This window comes from Ictalurus punctatus, chromosome 8 (genome assembly GCF_001660625.3).
Source record: "Ictalurus punctatus breed USDA103 chromosome 8, Coco_2.0, whole genome shotgun sequence".
Classification (NCBI taxonomy): domain Eukaryota; kingdom Metazoa; phylum Chordata; class Actinopteri; order Siluriformes; family Ictaluridae; genus Ictalurus; species Ictalurus punctatus.
This window is the reverse complement of record NC_030423.2, coordinates 21,402,380-21,418,523: the sequence shown is the minus strand read 5'-3', so window position 1 is coordinate 21,418,523 and position 16,144 is coordinate 21,402,380. Positions and strand designations below refer to the sequence as shown.

At 36.5% G+C, this 16,144-nt stretch overlaps 1 protein-coding gene across 2 annotated transcripts; it reads left to right on the top strand.

Annotated features, from left to right (window-relative positions):
* Positions 1 to 1,413: 1,413 nt before the first annotated feature.
* On the top strand, positions 1,414 to 12,331 carry LOC108261667 (cytochrome P450 2F2). 2 transcript variants are annotated; one of them, XM_053682055.1, is made up of 12 exons: positions 1,414 to 1,548; positions 2,925 to 3,094; positions 3,893 to 4,053; positions 7,700 to 7,802; positions 9,417 to 9,576; positions 9,683 to 9,835; positions 9,954 to 10,114; positions 10,872 to 11,045; positions 11,132 to 11,267; positions 11,397 to 11,584; positions 11,668 to 11,809; positions 11,937 to 12,331. In XM_053682055.1, exons 2-12 carry the CDS (start codon positions 2,933 to 2,935, stop codon positions 12,131 to 12,133), a joined length of 1,737 nt encoding a protein of 578 aa, XP_053538030.1. In that variant the 5' UTR covers positions 1,414 to 1,548; positions 2,925 to 2,932; the 3' UTR covers positions 12,134 to 12,331. The 2 variants fall into 2 exon arrangements, with proteins under 2 accessions (XP_053538030.1, XP_053538031.1); XM_053682056.1 differs by lacking the exons at positions 1,414 to 1,548; positions 2,925 to 3,094; positions 3,893 to 4,053 and having other exon boundaries at positions 7,538 to 7,802.
* Positions 12,332 to 16,144: the final 3,813 nt, after the last annotated feature.

Below are 16,144 nucleotides of genomic sequence, written 5' to 3'. Positions count from 1 at the left end.
TTTCATGTACATCATTTTCCAAGTCTAACTGTCGAGTTTCTAGGTAACTGGAGACAGAACAGGGATTGTTCTCACAACGTCATCTGTAAGCGGAACTTTTCAAAAACACAAAGGAAAAACTTTTCCACCTTTAGTAAATCATCGTGTAACGGACCCCCAGTCTTCCTTTCTGGATTACCTCAACAACAACCAGAAGAATGACCAAACTATAGCATACTCTCAGAAAAAAAGGGGGAAAATACACCCTTCTAACCTTCCATGAACATTTCTCACTTTTATCTAAAGTGCATTCAAACTTTAATCCCTTGTCCACTTACACACACACACATTCACATGCACTCAAATTTCACACGGACACAGGAGCACATGCACACACGCTCACACCAGCGTCTCTATCTCTCTTTCTCCTACACACGCACGCACAGACACACACACACACGCACAGACACGCTTACCCATCCACACTGTCTCCAGAACTAACTTCCAGAGCTCGTCAATCACACCTGTCTCCTTATTTATGGAGCACATACACACAATTCCAGTTCTCATTCAGTCGCATGCAATAACAGAGTGATATCTTCCTATCTCACAAAAGTGAGTACACCCCTCACATTTTTATAAATATGTGATTAGATCTTTTCACTGGAGAAATGACACTTTGCTACAATGTAAAGTAGTGAGTGTACTTTACATTGCTACAATGTAAAGTAGTGAGCTTGTGTAACAGTGTAAATTTGCTGTCCCCTCAAAATAACTAAACACACAGCCATTAATGTCTAAACCACTGGCAACAAAACTGAGTACACGCCTAAGTGAAAATGTCCAAATTGGGCCTAAAGTGTCAATACTGGCATACTTTGCTGGCATACTTTGGTGCCAGCACTCATACGTCTATTTCCCAAAGATAACCTCTGAATATGACGCTGAGCATGTGCACATGTATTGAGTTATTTTGAGGGGACAGCAAATTTACATTGTTACACAAGCTGTACACTCACTACTTTACATTGTAGCAAAGTGTCATTTCTTCAGGGTTGTCACATAAAAAGATCTAATCAAATATTTACAAAAATGTGAGGGGTGTACTGACTTTTGTGAGATACTGTATATATATATATATATATATATATATATATATATATATATATATATATATATATACATATATATATATATATATATACATACATACACACACACACACACACACATATATATATATATATATATATATATATATATATATATATATATATATATATATATATATATATATATATATATAAAATAATGGGGGGAAAAACAGCCAGAGACAAACAACTATAAGAGTTCGTACATCAACAATATTCGGTCTTAATGGGCGGAGCCCGTACGTAGCACCGCCCATTTTGTAGGACGCTGCCAGATGTACTTGCGGACTTGATGATCTGTCTGAATACTAGATTTTGATTGGCTGGAAGGTGTGCATTCATAGTAACATACATGTACAGTACAGCTACTTACAACAGTCACAGCTTCATCATTAGTAGAGACGCAGCACAGACGCAGGTAATTATCTCTCTCTCTCTCTCTCTCTCTCTCTCTCTCTCTCTCTCTCTCTCTCTCTCTCTCTCCAATAATTATTTATTATAATTAATTCAAACAAATGTCATCTTATCACACTACTTTGTCTCTGTTGATGATATAGAGCGGGTAGATTTCTACATCTAAAATTATTATATATAATACTTTATATATTTATGTATATATATATATATATTATGCTTTCAGCCTAATTTTGCACTGCAGACATCAGTAGCAGCTTTAACTTGTCAAAAAAAACAAAAACAAACAAACAAAAAAGAAACACTTGTGGGATATAAACGGGATAATCTACGGCTAGGAACATGATTTATTTCACTCCGCGGAGGCATACGCATTACGCAATACGCATTTCGCAATACGCATTACGCAATACGCATTACGCTTACGCGGGTGGTTCATTCCCTCCACATCGTGCATTATGCACATACAGGCTGCGTCCTATGTACATACTAACACAGTATGTACTGCATTACCGTTGAAACAATACGTAATAATCATTATGTGTGTAGGAAAAAAGTGCATACAGTCCTGGACATAATACATCCACCATGTTACCTTTACACACGTGGACAGTTGAGGATCTTTCTCAAGGGTCCAACAGTGTCCGCTTGGAAGTGGTGGGGTTTGAACTCATGACCTTCTGAGCAGTAGGCCATTAACCATGAGCTACCCTGCAGTATCCTAGCAAAAGCACAAAAATTTTAAACAAGTTAATAATTTATTCAGGTATTGTTAAAGAAGACCTGTTTAAACAAGGATTTATATATATATATATATATATATATATATATTTTTAAAGCCAACACTTTTATATATTAAAAAAAAAAGAAAAAGAAAAAGAAAAAAAAGCTAAAGTCTTCAAAATGAATATGGTACATAGGGAGGGAGATCACTTCTCTCAGATTTATTTAGGATATAGATTTAACATTTGCACTTAGATTTTTATTTAAGATTTACATTTAGGGTTCATATTAAACATTCATATTTATATTTAAGGTTTATATCTGAGATTTACATTTAAGATTGAACATTTATATTTAGATAAAAAGTTTAGATTTAGCTCTGATGTTTATTTTTTAAGTAATAAACTTGTAATAGAAAATGGCATAACGCTTATTTATGTAAATCTTGCTAAATTTATGTTTTTTTTGTAGTGTTGTAGTTAAATCTGAGAAAATTGGACCAGTTTTTGTTACATATTTTATTTTACAAGGAACTCATAATCAATAATACACAAAAAAAACAGTGGACAGTAACCCCATTTGTTCTGTAAATTTGCTGTGTAATGATTAATAAGCTCTGTTTACTGAAAAGACTTATTCTTCCAAACATTATATCAGTAGTCATCATGCTGGGTTCCTGGCTTCTGGTGGTGTTTTGTGTCTGCCTCCTCTTCCTCTTCATCAGGATCCAGAGGCCCAAGAACTTCCCCCCTGGACCACGACCCATCCCTATATTCGGGAACTTGTTTCAGTTTAACATAAAAAATCCTCTGAAAGACTTTGAGAAGGTACAACATTATATATATATATATATATATATATATATATATATATATATATATATATATATATATATATATATATATATATATATATGTATATAAAAATGTGATTATTTGTGTATAATGAATGGTTTGTAATTGTTTCCAAAAAATAACTCTTCTCGTTACCCTTTGGATTTGTTGTTTTTGGATTAAACTACCTAACCTGCACTTGCTTCTGTCTCAGCCTCCATTACATGACAGAGGTGAAGTATTCTGGTGCAGGTGAAGGTTTAATCAAAAAACAACAAATCCAAAGGGTAATGTAAAAATCCATAATGTTAAACAGACAAGGGTTATATGATCAGGCAAACAGTCCAAAACAGGCCAGAGAAGGTGAACGTGTGTGTGTGGGGGACTCAGGAGAAGGTGAACGTGTGTGTGTGTGTGTGTGAGAGAGAGAGAGACTCAGGAGAAGGTGAACGTGTGTGTGTGTGTGTGTGTGTGAGAGAGAGAGACTCAGGAGAAGGTGAACGTGTGTGTGTGTGTGTGTGAGAGAGAGAGAGACTCAGGAGAAGGTGAACGTGTGTGTGTGTGAGACTCAGGAGAAGGTGAACATGTGTGTTTGTGTGTGTGTGTGAGACTCAGGAGAATGTGAACGTGTGTGTGGGAAGTATACCTTGTTGCAAAATTGGAGAAATATGCTGGTATGAACATGTTTCTTTATTAATCATGTTCCTGTTGATTATAGCTGCCCAATAAATGTCTTCTTCTAGGTTGTACAAAGCAAGTAAAAACACGTCAACATAGCTTTTCTATTTGTAGGAAGCTCCATGTATCCTCAGACTTTGTTCCATGATGCAGCATCAAATATCATCTACCTGGTTTTGTTTGGCACTCGCTATGACTATGGCGATGAAACCCTTAAAGTGTACGTTCGGCTCTATTCTGAAAACGCAAAGCTCGCTAATGGACCTTGGGCAATGGTAAGTTCAATTCTATTTGATTTGTATAACACTTTTAATAATAGGCACTGTCACAAAGCAGCTTTGCAGAAATGCAGTGGATTTTAGATTTAGATTCCTATTGAGCAAGCCAGAGGCGTCAGGGGCAAGGGAAACCCATCTTCTTCTGGGTGACACCTGATCCCAGTGCCGTTACAGTATATAGTTGTCACTTCAACATTTTTTTATTACTTGGATTAAGACTTAATGCTAAATGCTTTCGGCTCCAACTACAATCTTGAAGCAGTACTGAAAGTTTTAATTCCATGTTACAGCTGTGGAAATCAAGACCCATCATTATAAAATTATATTTATTTATTTATATATATTCATTTCTGAGTTATTATAGTTGTTGTGGATAAAAAATGTCATAAAATAAACATAAGGGAGACCTAGCATCCAGCAAAAGGGAGAAGAAGGAAAAACGGGCACCTAGACACATAGAAGCGGTATTAGGCGGACATTGACAGATTGGAATTACGAGCAATTTAACAGCAGTAATAGTCAAAAAAGTCAAAAAGAAGTGTACGAGCTGAGGAGTGCTAAAAACACACACACACACACACACGCTCGTACAGTCAAGGGCGGCAAGTAGACACAACATACATACACACACACTCTCTCTTCCTCATACACACACATGAATAACTTTAATAATATCTTATAGTAATAGAGAAACGCTATAAAAAACAGAATAGTAGGTTATGCAGGACAGTAGAACTGTAATGATATTAAGAAGTTGGAAGTACAGTAAACCGCTTTTCAAGTAGTATAAATATATATAAAATAAGAAATATAGTGCAAATATGAAAATAAATCATAAACGAGAAATACAGGAAAAATAGAAAAATATAACTTGATCATGATTCAGATGGTGAAGATTCTCGTCTCGCAAGGAAAGCCTTAATTTTTAGAGAACCATGAAGAGAGCCAGTTATAAGGGTGGCTGGGTCAAACTGCCCCCACACCCCCACCCCCCTCGATATAACGATAAGACCAAGGTCCCTCCCGGTTGTTTAGTCGTCTTGTCTACGTCATTTTATTTCCCTAGGTAATTGAAAATCCTGGTTTCTGATTCTCTGTGTAATTCAAAACTCTGGGTTTTTATTTTCTGGGTTATTAGAAATGCCTGGGTTCTGATTTTATGTGTAAATTAAAACCCCTGGTTTCAATTCTATGTGTAAGTGAAATAGGCCTTTTCTGGAACATAAGAGTAAGGTAAATGAGCTCTTTTTTAACCCTATTGGTAGTGAGATCATAGTCTTCTTGAAACATATGGGTTATCTAGTGTGTAAATACAGTATAAATACTGGAGCTTAAGCTCAGGGTATTGGGGATCACTTTTGAGAATTCTCGTGTGGATCTCGTGTGGTGGAATGGAACAATAAAGCTGGACCCTTGCTTCTTCTCACTCACGGCTGGTGTATTTTTTCTATCTCCAACTGGGCTCAGAGGTAGATGTGAGTATTGGCTTCTAAGTTGAGTTTTAAATGTTTTTGGGTAATAGGCTAAATTTGAGACAACATAGTCATTGCAAATCATAGCAATAAGCAATTTTCTATAAGTAATGCCATCTTGGACGCAAAGTGTATTTTTGGAAGGTTCTGAGATAAAACTTTCTACGTCTCAATATTATTTTCTTTACACATTTAAACATTTAGTCTATTATTTATATAGTTGGATTATGTTCATAAATCTGTACGCAGTGGAGTTCATTTTCAATTAAAGGGGTCCCTGGTTGCAAAAAGTTTAAGACCTCCTCCCGCCCTGGTGTAAGTTTATGCTGGGAAATGTCAGGGTTTTTTAAAAAAAAATTAATTTTATTATTATTATTATGTACATTGTTTTTTACATTGTTACACAAGCTGTACACTCACTACTTTACATTGTAGCAAAGTGTCATTTCTTCAGGGTTGTCACATGAAAAGATCTAATCTAAGAGTTCGTACATCAACAATATTCAGTCTTAATGGGCGGAGCCCCTACTTAGCACCGCCCATTTTGCAGGACGCTGCCAGTTGTACTTGCGGACTTGATGATCTGTCTGAATACTAGATTTTGATTGGCTGGAAGGTGTGCATTCATAGTAACATACATGTACAGTACAGCTACTTACAACAGTCACAGCTTCATCATTAGTAGAGACGCAGCACAGACGCAGGTAATTATCTCTCTCTCTCTCTCTCTCTCTCTCTCTCTCTCTCCAATAATTATTTATTATAATTAATTCAAACAAATGTCATCTTATCACACTACTTTGTCTCTGTTGATGATATAGAGCGGGTAGATTTCTACATCTAACGACCTGTATATTAAAGAACTGCGAAAATTATTCTATATAATACTTTATGTATATATATATTTTTTATCCTTTCAGCCTAATTTTGCACTGCAGACATCAGTAGCAGCTTTAACTTGTCAAAAAAAACAAAAACAAACAAACAAACAAACAAAAAAAAAAACACTTGTGGGATATAAACGGGATAATCTACGGCTAGGAACATTATTTTTTTCACTCCGCGGAGGCATACGCATTACGCAATATGCATTACGCAATACGCATTACGCAATACGCATTTCGCAATACGCATTACGCAATACGCATTACGCTTACGCGGGTGGTTCATTCCCTCCACATCGTGCATTATGCACATACAGGCTGCGTCCTATGTACATACTAACACAGTATGTACTGCATTACCGTTGAAACAATACGTAATAATCATTATGTGTGTAGGAAAAAAGTGCATACAGTCCTGGACATAATACATCCACCATGTTACCTTTACACACGTGGACAGTTGAGGATCTTTCTCAAGGGTCCAACAGTGTCAGCTTGGAAGTGGTGGGGTTTGAACTCATGACCTTCTGAGCAGTAGGCCATTAACCATGAGCTGCCCTGCAGTGTCCTAGCAAAAGCACAAAAATCTTAAACAAGTTAATAATTTATTCAGGTATTGTTAAAGAAGACCTGTTTAAACAAGGATTAATAATTTTTATTTTTTTTTAAAGCCAACGCTTTTATATATTAAAAAAAAAAAAGAAAAAGAAAAAAAAAAAGCTAAAGTCTTCAAAATGAATATGGTACATAGGGATGGTGATCACTTCTCTCAGATTGATTTAGGATATAGATTTAACATTTGCACTTAGATTTTTATTTAAGATTTACATTTAGGGTTCATATTAAACATTCATATTTATTTTTATATTTAAGGTTTATATTCGAGATTTACATTTAAGATTGAACATTTATATTTAGGTAAAAAGTTTAGATTTAGCTCTGATGTTTATTTTTTAAGTAATAAACTTGTAATAGAAAATGGCATAATGCTTATTTATGTAAATCTTGCTAAATTTATGTTTTTTTGTAGTGTTGTAGTTAAATCTGAGAAAATTGGACCAGTTTTTGTTACATATTTTATTTTACAAGGAACTCATAATTAATAATACACAAAAAAAAAAAACAGTGGACAGTAACCCCATTTGTTCTGTAAATTTGCTGTGTAATGATTAATAAGCTCTGTTTACTGAAAAGACTTATTCTTCCAAACATTATATCAGTAGTCATCATGCTGGGTTCCTGGCTTCTGGTGGTGTTTTGTGTCTGCCTCCTCTTCCTCTTCATCAGGATCCAGAGGCCCAAGAACCTCCCCCCTGGACCACGACCCATCCCTATATTCGGGAACTTGTTTCAGTTTAACATAAAAAATCCTCTGAAAGACTTTGAGAAGGTACAACATCATATATATATATATATAAATGTGATTATTTGTGTATAATGAATGGTTTGTAATTGTTTCCAAAAAATAACTCTTCTCGTTACCCTTTGGATTTGTTGTTTTTGGATTAAACTACCTAACCTGCACTTGCTTCTGTCTCAGCCTCCATTACATGACAGAGGTGAAGTATTCTGGTGCAGGTTAAGGTTTAATCAAAAAACAACAAATCCAAAGGGTAATGTAAAAATCCATAATGTTAAACAGACAAGGGTCATATGATCAGGCAAACAGTCCAAAACAGGCCAGAGAAGGTGAACGTGTGTGTGTGTGTGTGTGTGTGTGTGTGTGTGGGACTCAGGAGAAGGTGAATGTGTGTGTGTGTGAGACTCAGGAGAAGGTGAACATGTGTGTTTGTGTGTGTGTGTGTGTGAGACTCAGGAGAATGTGAACGTGTGTGTGGGAAGTATAGTCCTCGTCAGCCATGTTTGTAGTTGGTGGTGCATCCTGGGAAATGGAGTCGCTGGTTTGCTGTGATATGACAATTATTAACACATCTTTGTGTGGAAATGTTTAAAACACAGAATGTGTTAAATGTACTAACACACAAAAACGCAAAAATGTGCGATAACATTCCAGTTTACATGAAATGCACCGCTATCTTTGTTAGCTTTGGTATACTTGTTTGTAATGCCAACTGGATCATAAGTTGGTTACTCAGTTTTTTTGGTCGTTTCAAACTTCTCCTTTGATCAAAATCTCACGTTTTTGTCTTAAATATATGACCTATTTGAGTCATTTACTTCAAAGTCTATATATAAACTCCACTTTAGCAGCTCTAGCATGTTGATATTTTTGTTTATAATGTGGTATATTTTACATTTAACAAATGGGTAAAAATAACCCTGAAAATAGTAACCCATTTATGAAATAAAATTAACCCAGCATTTTTGTAAAAATGAAACCATCCTTTGAGTTGAAAAAAAGGATATTTGTTCTGTTGTTTCACCATTGCCACTACCTTATTTGTAGCTGCACCATGCCTATGGGGCCTCCTGTGCTGACCTAGGTAGACACATGCTGTCTGAGGAGCACCCTTAGCTCATTAACCTGTGTGTGTTTTTTTTTTGTTTGTTTGTTTTTTTTACTTAAGAAGCACCCTAGAGGGCATTTCACGTTTTTCTACTTGGCCAGCCATTAGAGCACTGCATCATGTTTTCTTCACTGTATGGCACCCTAGAGGACACGTTACCGTGATTTATCTACCAAAGGGGCACGCTAGGGGGCACTTTTGCTGTGTTTGTTCAACCATGGGGGCACTTGAGGAGGCAGTGACCCACCAGAGTCCGTCAGTGGCTGTCCTCCTACTTGTGGCTTTCAGATGAGATTCATAGCAGCACTCTCGCTCTGAGATTAGATTTTTTTTACACTGCCAGAACTTTGTAGTTGGCCATCTTTCGTCGCAATGGAATTCGTTTACGTCTGTGACAAAATTTTTAAAGGGTTAAAAATCTCTCAGTGTATAGCCAGCTTATGAATAGCAGGCATTTTACCTAATGACACTTTTGCAATGTGTGTGTTTATTTTATTTTTGTATTGAATAACAATTGTTGTAAATTCTATGTTTAGTTGGCTGAGCAATATGGAAACATTTACAGTCTGTACATCGGGACAAAACCAGCTGTTGTTCTTAATGGTTTAAAAGTCATAAGAGAAGCTCTGGTGACCAAATCTGCAGACTTTTCAGGACGCCCCCAGAATATGCTTAAGGATGTAACTGAAGGAAAAGGTGACATGCAGTTACACATCCCACATCAACAGACTGTATCAAGTTTCAATTATATACCATTAGTGCAACTCTAAAGTGTGTCACTGACATGAGTAAAATGTAACAGGAGTCATAATGGCTGATTATGGTCGTCAATGGAAGGAGCATCGGCGCTTTGCTCTCATGACCTTAAGGAACTTTGGCTTGGGGAAACAGTCTATGGAGAACAGGATTCTGGGAGAAATTGAACACCTTGTTGCAAAATTGGAGAAATATGCTGGTATGAACATGTTTCTTTATTAATCATGTTCCTGTTGATTATAGCTGCCCAATAAATGTCTTCTTCTAGGTTGTACAAAGCAAGTAAAAACACGTCAACATAGCTTTTCTATTTGTAGGAAGCTCCATGTATCCTCAGACTTTGTTCCATGATGCAGCATCAAATATCATCTACCTGGTTTTGTTTGGCACTCGCTATGACTATGGCGATGAAACCCTTAAAGTGTACGTTCGGCTCTATTCTGAAAACGCAAAGCTCGCTAATGGACCTTGGGCAATGGTAAGTTCAATTCTATTTGATTTGTATAACACTTTTAATAATAGGCACTGTCACAAAGCAGCTTTGCAGAAATGCAGTGGATTTTAGATTTAGATTCCTATTGAGCAAGCCAGAGGCGTCAGGGGCAAGGGAAACCCATCTTCTTCTGGGTGACACCTGATCCCAGTGCCGTTACAGTATATAGTTGTCACTTCAACTTTTTTTATTACTTGGATTAAGACTTAATGCTAAATGCTTTCGGCTCCAACTACAATCTTGAAGCAGTACTGAAAGTTTTAATTCCATGTTACAGCTGTGGAAATCAAGACCCATCATTATAAAATTATATTCATTTATTTATATATATTCATTTCTGAGTTATTATAGTCATTGCAAATTATAGCAATAAGCAATTTTCTATAAGTAATGCCATCTTGAACGCAAAGTGTATTTTTGGAAGGTTCTGAGATAAAACTTTCTACGTCTCAATATTATTTTCTTTACACATTTAAACATTTAGTCTATTATTTATATAGTTGGATTATGTTCATAAATCTGTACTCAGTGGAGTTCATTTTCAATTAAAGGGGTCCCTGGTTGCAAAAAGTTTAAGACCTCCTCCCGCCCTGGTGTAAGTTTATGCTGGGAAAAGTCAGGGGGGGTTTTTGTTTGTTTTTTGTTTTAGATTTTTTTTTTTTTTGCTTTAGATGCTTTAGATAAGGAGGGAAGAAAACATAATGCATATATTACAACAGCCAAATCTCCTGTTTTCTTGTAGATCTATTATGCACTTCCTATACTGAGGTCCTTACCCCTTCCGTTTAAAAAAGCCTTTGATAATTACAGCACACTTAAAATCTTGACAGCAAACATGATCAACAAGCACAAGACAACAAGAGTCCCAGGAAAACCAAGAGACCTTGTCGACTGCTATCTGGATGAGATTGATAAGGTCTGTATTTGTATAATGAAGTCCCTTCTGTTTTGCTTGATGAGAAATCATGTTAAAATGTGTTATTTATGTATTGTTTTTAATAGAAAGACAATGAATCTACTTTCAGTGAAGAACAACTTCTGGTGTATATTATAAATCTGCATGTAGCTGGAACTGATACCACATCCAACACACTCCTTACATCAATTCTATACCTCATGGCTCATCCGGACATCCAGAGTAATAACTTGTCCATTGCATTGTATTCTAAGTCTGCTTATTAAATCAGTGCTGGAATTTTGATATTTATTGCCCAGATTGACAGGTTTCGTTAATCTAATGATAGTACCGTGCATGCTTTGTTAATAGAGAGATGCCAAAAGGAGATTGATGTGGTTCTAGAGGGAAATTCTCAGCCGTCTTTTGAGGACAGACACAACATGCCGTACACACAGGCTGTGGTTCACGAGTGTCAGCGCATCGCCAGAACTGCCCCTCTGAGTGTGCTCCACTGTACCACAAGAGATACTGAACTGATGGGCTACACCATCCCAAAGGTGATGATTTTAATTGCTTTGGTTTGACCGTTTCTGCTACTCATTTTAATCTCTCTTCTTTATATATATTTCTCTGTGTTCAGGGGACTATGATCATCCCCAACCTATCCTCAGTGTTGAGCGAAGAAGGCCAGTGGAAGTTTCCTCATGATTTTAACCCATCAAACTTCCTGAATGAGCAAGGACAGTTTGAGAAGCCTGAAGCATTTATTCCCTTTTCTGCTGGTGAGAGCTCAGGAGTGAAAGGACACTGCAAACTTCATTCAAACCTCGTTAACCCAAACCAGAGATTAATTCATTTCAATCTGGCAAAGAGGCAATTTTAAATGTATGTATCTGTTCATGTGTGCAGGGCCTCGTGTGTGTCTGGGTGAAGGTCTGGCTCGCATGGAGCTCTTCCTCTTCTTGGTTACTCTGCTGCGCCGCTTTCAGTTCATTTGGCCTGAAGATGCAGGAGAACCAGATTTCACTCCAATCTTTGGACTAACACTTACACCTAAACCGTACAGGATGGGAGTCAGGTTGAGACAGCCAGCTAGAGAAAAGTAGAACTGCATAACTGCATACTGCATATGTCTGCATACTTAAAATTTCTTTATGGCTCATAAAGAGATGAGCCTGCCCTTGTTGACTTGTGTAAAATGCCCTGGTATGGTAACAGATTTCTGACCTGGAGCACAAGAAAGGCTAAAAGATGGGGTTGAGAACAGAAAAATCAATCTCCACAATAAAAAATCTTTATACACATTTCATGTACATCATTTTCCAAGTCTAACTGTCGAGTTTCTAGGTAACTGGAGACAGAACAGGGATTGTTCTCACAACGTCATCTGTAAGCGGAACTTTTCAAAAACACAAAGGAAAAACTTTTCCACCTTTAGTAAATCATCGTGTAACGGACCCCCAGTCTTCCTTTCTGGATTACCTCAACAACAACCAGAAGAATGACCAAACTATAGCATACTCTCAGAAAAAAAGGGGGAAAATACACCCTTCTAACCTTCCATGAACATTTCTCACTTTTATCTAAAGTGCATTCAAACTTTAATCCCTTGTCCACTTACACACACACACATTCAATTGCACTCAAATTTCACACGGACACAGGAGCACATGCACACACGCTCACACCAGCGTCTCTATCTCTCTTTCTCCTACACACGCACACACAGACACACACAAACACGCACAGACACGCTTACCCATCCACACTGTCTCCAGAACTAACTTCCAGAGCTCGTCAATCACACCTGTCTCCTTATTTATGGAGCACATTCACATACACACTATTCCAGTTCTCATTCAGTCGCATGCAATAACAGAGTGATATCTTCCTATCTCACAAAAGTGAGTACACCCCTCACATTTTTGTAAATATGTGATTAGATCTTTTCACAGGAGAAATGACACTTTGCTACAATGTAAGTAGTGAGTGTACAGCTTGTGTAACAGTGTAAATTTGCTGTCCCCTCAAAATAACTAAACACACAGCCATTAATGTCTAAACCACTGGCAACAAAACTGAGTACACGCCTAAGTGAAAATGTCCAAATTGGGCCTAAAGTGTCAATACTGGCATACTTTGGTGCCAGCACTCATACGTCTATTTCCCAAAGATAACCTCTGAATATGACGCTGAGCATGTGCACATGTGTTGAGTTATTTTGAGGGGACAGCAAATTTACATTATTACACAAGCTGTACACTCACTACTTTACATTGTAGCAAAGTGTCATTTCTTCAGGGTTGTCACATGAAAAGATCTAATCAAATATTTACAAAAATGTGAGGGGTGTACTGACTTTTATGAGATACTGTATATATATATATATATATATATATATATATATATATATATATATATATATATATATATATATATATATATATAAAATAATGGGGGGAAAAACAGCCAGAGACAAACAACTATAAGAGTTCGTACATCAACAATATTCAGTCTTAATGGGCGGAGCCCGTACGTAGCACCGCCCATTTTGTAGGACGCTGCCAGATGTACTTGCGGACTTGATGATCTGTCTGAATACTAGATTTTCATTGGCTGGAAGGTGTGCATTCATAGTAACATACATGTACAGTACAGCTACTTACAACAGTCACAGCTTCATCATTAGTAGAGACGCAGCACAGACGCAGGTAATTCTCTCTCTCTCTCTCTCTCTCTCTCTCCAATAATTATTTATTATAATTAATTCAAACAAATGTCATTTTATCGCACTACTTTGTCTCTGTTGATGATATAGAGCGGGTAGATTTCTACATCTAACGACCTGTATATTAAAGAACTACGAAAATTATTATATACAATACTTTATATATTTATGTATATTATCCTTTCAGCCTAATTTTGCACTGCAGACATCAGTAGCAGCTTTAACTTGTCAAAACAAAAACAAAAACAAACAAACAAAAAAGAAACACTTGTGGGATATAAACAGGATAATCTACGGCTAGGAACATGATTTATTTCACTCCGCGGAGGCATATGCATTACGCAATACGCATTACGCAATACGCATTACGCAATACGCAATACGCATTACGCAATACGCATTACGCTTACGCGGGTGGTTCATTCCCTCCACATCGTGCATTATGCACATACAGGCTGCGTCCTATGTACATACTAACACAGTATGTACTGCATTACCGTTGAAACAATACGTAATAATCATTATGTGTGTAGGAAAAAAGTGCATACAGTCCTGGACATAATACATCCACCATGTTACATTTACACACGTGGACAGTTGAGGATCTTTCTCAAGGGTCCAACAGTGTCAGCTTGGAAGTGGTGGGGTTTGAACTCATGACCTTCTGAGCAGTAGGCCATTAACCATGAGCTACCCTGCAGTGTCCTAGCAAAAGCACAAAAATTTTAAACAAGTTAATAATTTATTCAGGTATTGTTAAAAAAGTTCTGTTTAACCAAAGTTTTATACTTAAAAAAAGCCAACGCTTATTTATTATTTTTTTTTTTAAATCTAAAGTCTTCGAAATGAATATGGTACATAGGAATAGTGATCACTTCTCTCATATTTATTTAGGATTTAGATTTAACATTTGCACTAAGATTTATTTAAGATTTACTCCGGTTTCCTCCCACAGTCCAAAGACATGCATGGTAGGCTGATTGGCATGTCTAAAGTGTCCGTAGTACATGAGTGATTGTGCCCTGCAATGGACTTTCACCCTGTCCAGGGTGAACCCCCCTTTGTGCCCGATGCTTCCTGGGATAGGCTCCAGGTTCCACTGTGACCCTGAAAAGGAGTAAGTGGTAGAAGATGGATGGATGGATTAAACATTCATATTCATTTTCATATTTAAGGTTTACATTTGCAATTTACATTTAAGATTGAACATTTATATTTAGGTAAAAGTTTAGATTTAGCTGTCATGTTTATTTTTTAAGTAATAAACTTGTAATAGAAAATGGCATAACGCTTATTTATGTAAATCTTTCAAAAATTATGTTTTTTGTTCTTAAATCTGAGAAAATTGGGCCAGTTTTTGTTACATATTTTATTTTACAAAGGGAACTCATAATCAATAATACACACACACAAAAAAAAGCACAGAATGGACAGTAACCCCATTTGTTCTGTAAATTTGCTGTGTAAATGATTAATAAGCTCTGTTTACTGAAAAGACTTATTCTTCCAAACATTATATCAGTAGTCATCATGCTGGGTTCCTGGCTTCTGGTGGTGTTTTGTGTCTGCCTCCTCTTTGGATTTGTTGTTTTTGGATTAAACTACCTAACCTGCACTTGCTTCTGTCTCAGCCTCCATTACATGACAGAGGTGAAGTATTCTGGTGCAGGTTAAGGTTTAATCAAAAAACAAGAAATCCAAAGGGTAATGGAAAAATCCATAATGTTAAACAGACAAGGGTCATATGATCAGGCAAACAGTCCAAAACAGGCAAGGCAGAGAATAAAGGTCAATGGATCAAACAAGTCACAAAACAACTGATCATTATAAAATTATATTCATTTATTTATTTATTTATATTAATTTCAGAATTATTATAGTCATTGCAAATTATAGCAATAAGCAATTTTCTATAAGTAATGCCATCTTGGACGCAAAGTGTCTTTTTGGAAAGTTCTGAGATAAAACTTTCTACGTCTCAATATTATTTTCTTTACACATTTAAACATTTAGTCTATTATTTATATAGTTGGATTATGTTCATAAATCTGTACTCAGTGGAGTTCATTTTCAATTAAAGGGGTCCCTGGTTGCAAAAAGTTTAAGACCTCCTCCCGCCCTGGTGTAAGTTTATGCTGGGAAAAGTCAGGGTTTTTAAAAAAAAAAAATTTTTTATTATTATTATTATTATTTACATTGTTTTTTACATTGTTACACAAGCTGTACACTCACTACTTTACATTGTAGCAAAGTGTCATTTCTTCAGGGTTGTCACATGAAAAGATCTAATCTAAGAGTTCGTACATCAACAATATTCAGTCTTAATGGGCGGAGCCCCATACGTAGCACCGCCCATTTTGTAGGACGCTGCCAGATGTACTTGCGGACT

Coding starts and splice junctions, on each gene's coding strand:
- LOC108261667 (XM_053682055.1), top strand. CDS start 2,933: ATGCTGGGTTCCTGGCTTCTGGTGGTGTTTTGTGTCTGCCTCCTCTTC. Junction 7,803..9,416: donor CTCTGAAAGACTTTGAGAAG/GTACAACATCAT, acceptor TTCTATGTTTAG/TTGGCTGAGCAATATGGAAA. Junction 11,810..11,936: donor ATTTATTCCCTTTTCTGCTG/GTGAGAGCTCAG, acceptor TCATGTGTGCAG/GGCCTCGTGTGTGTCTGGGT.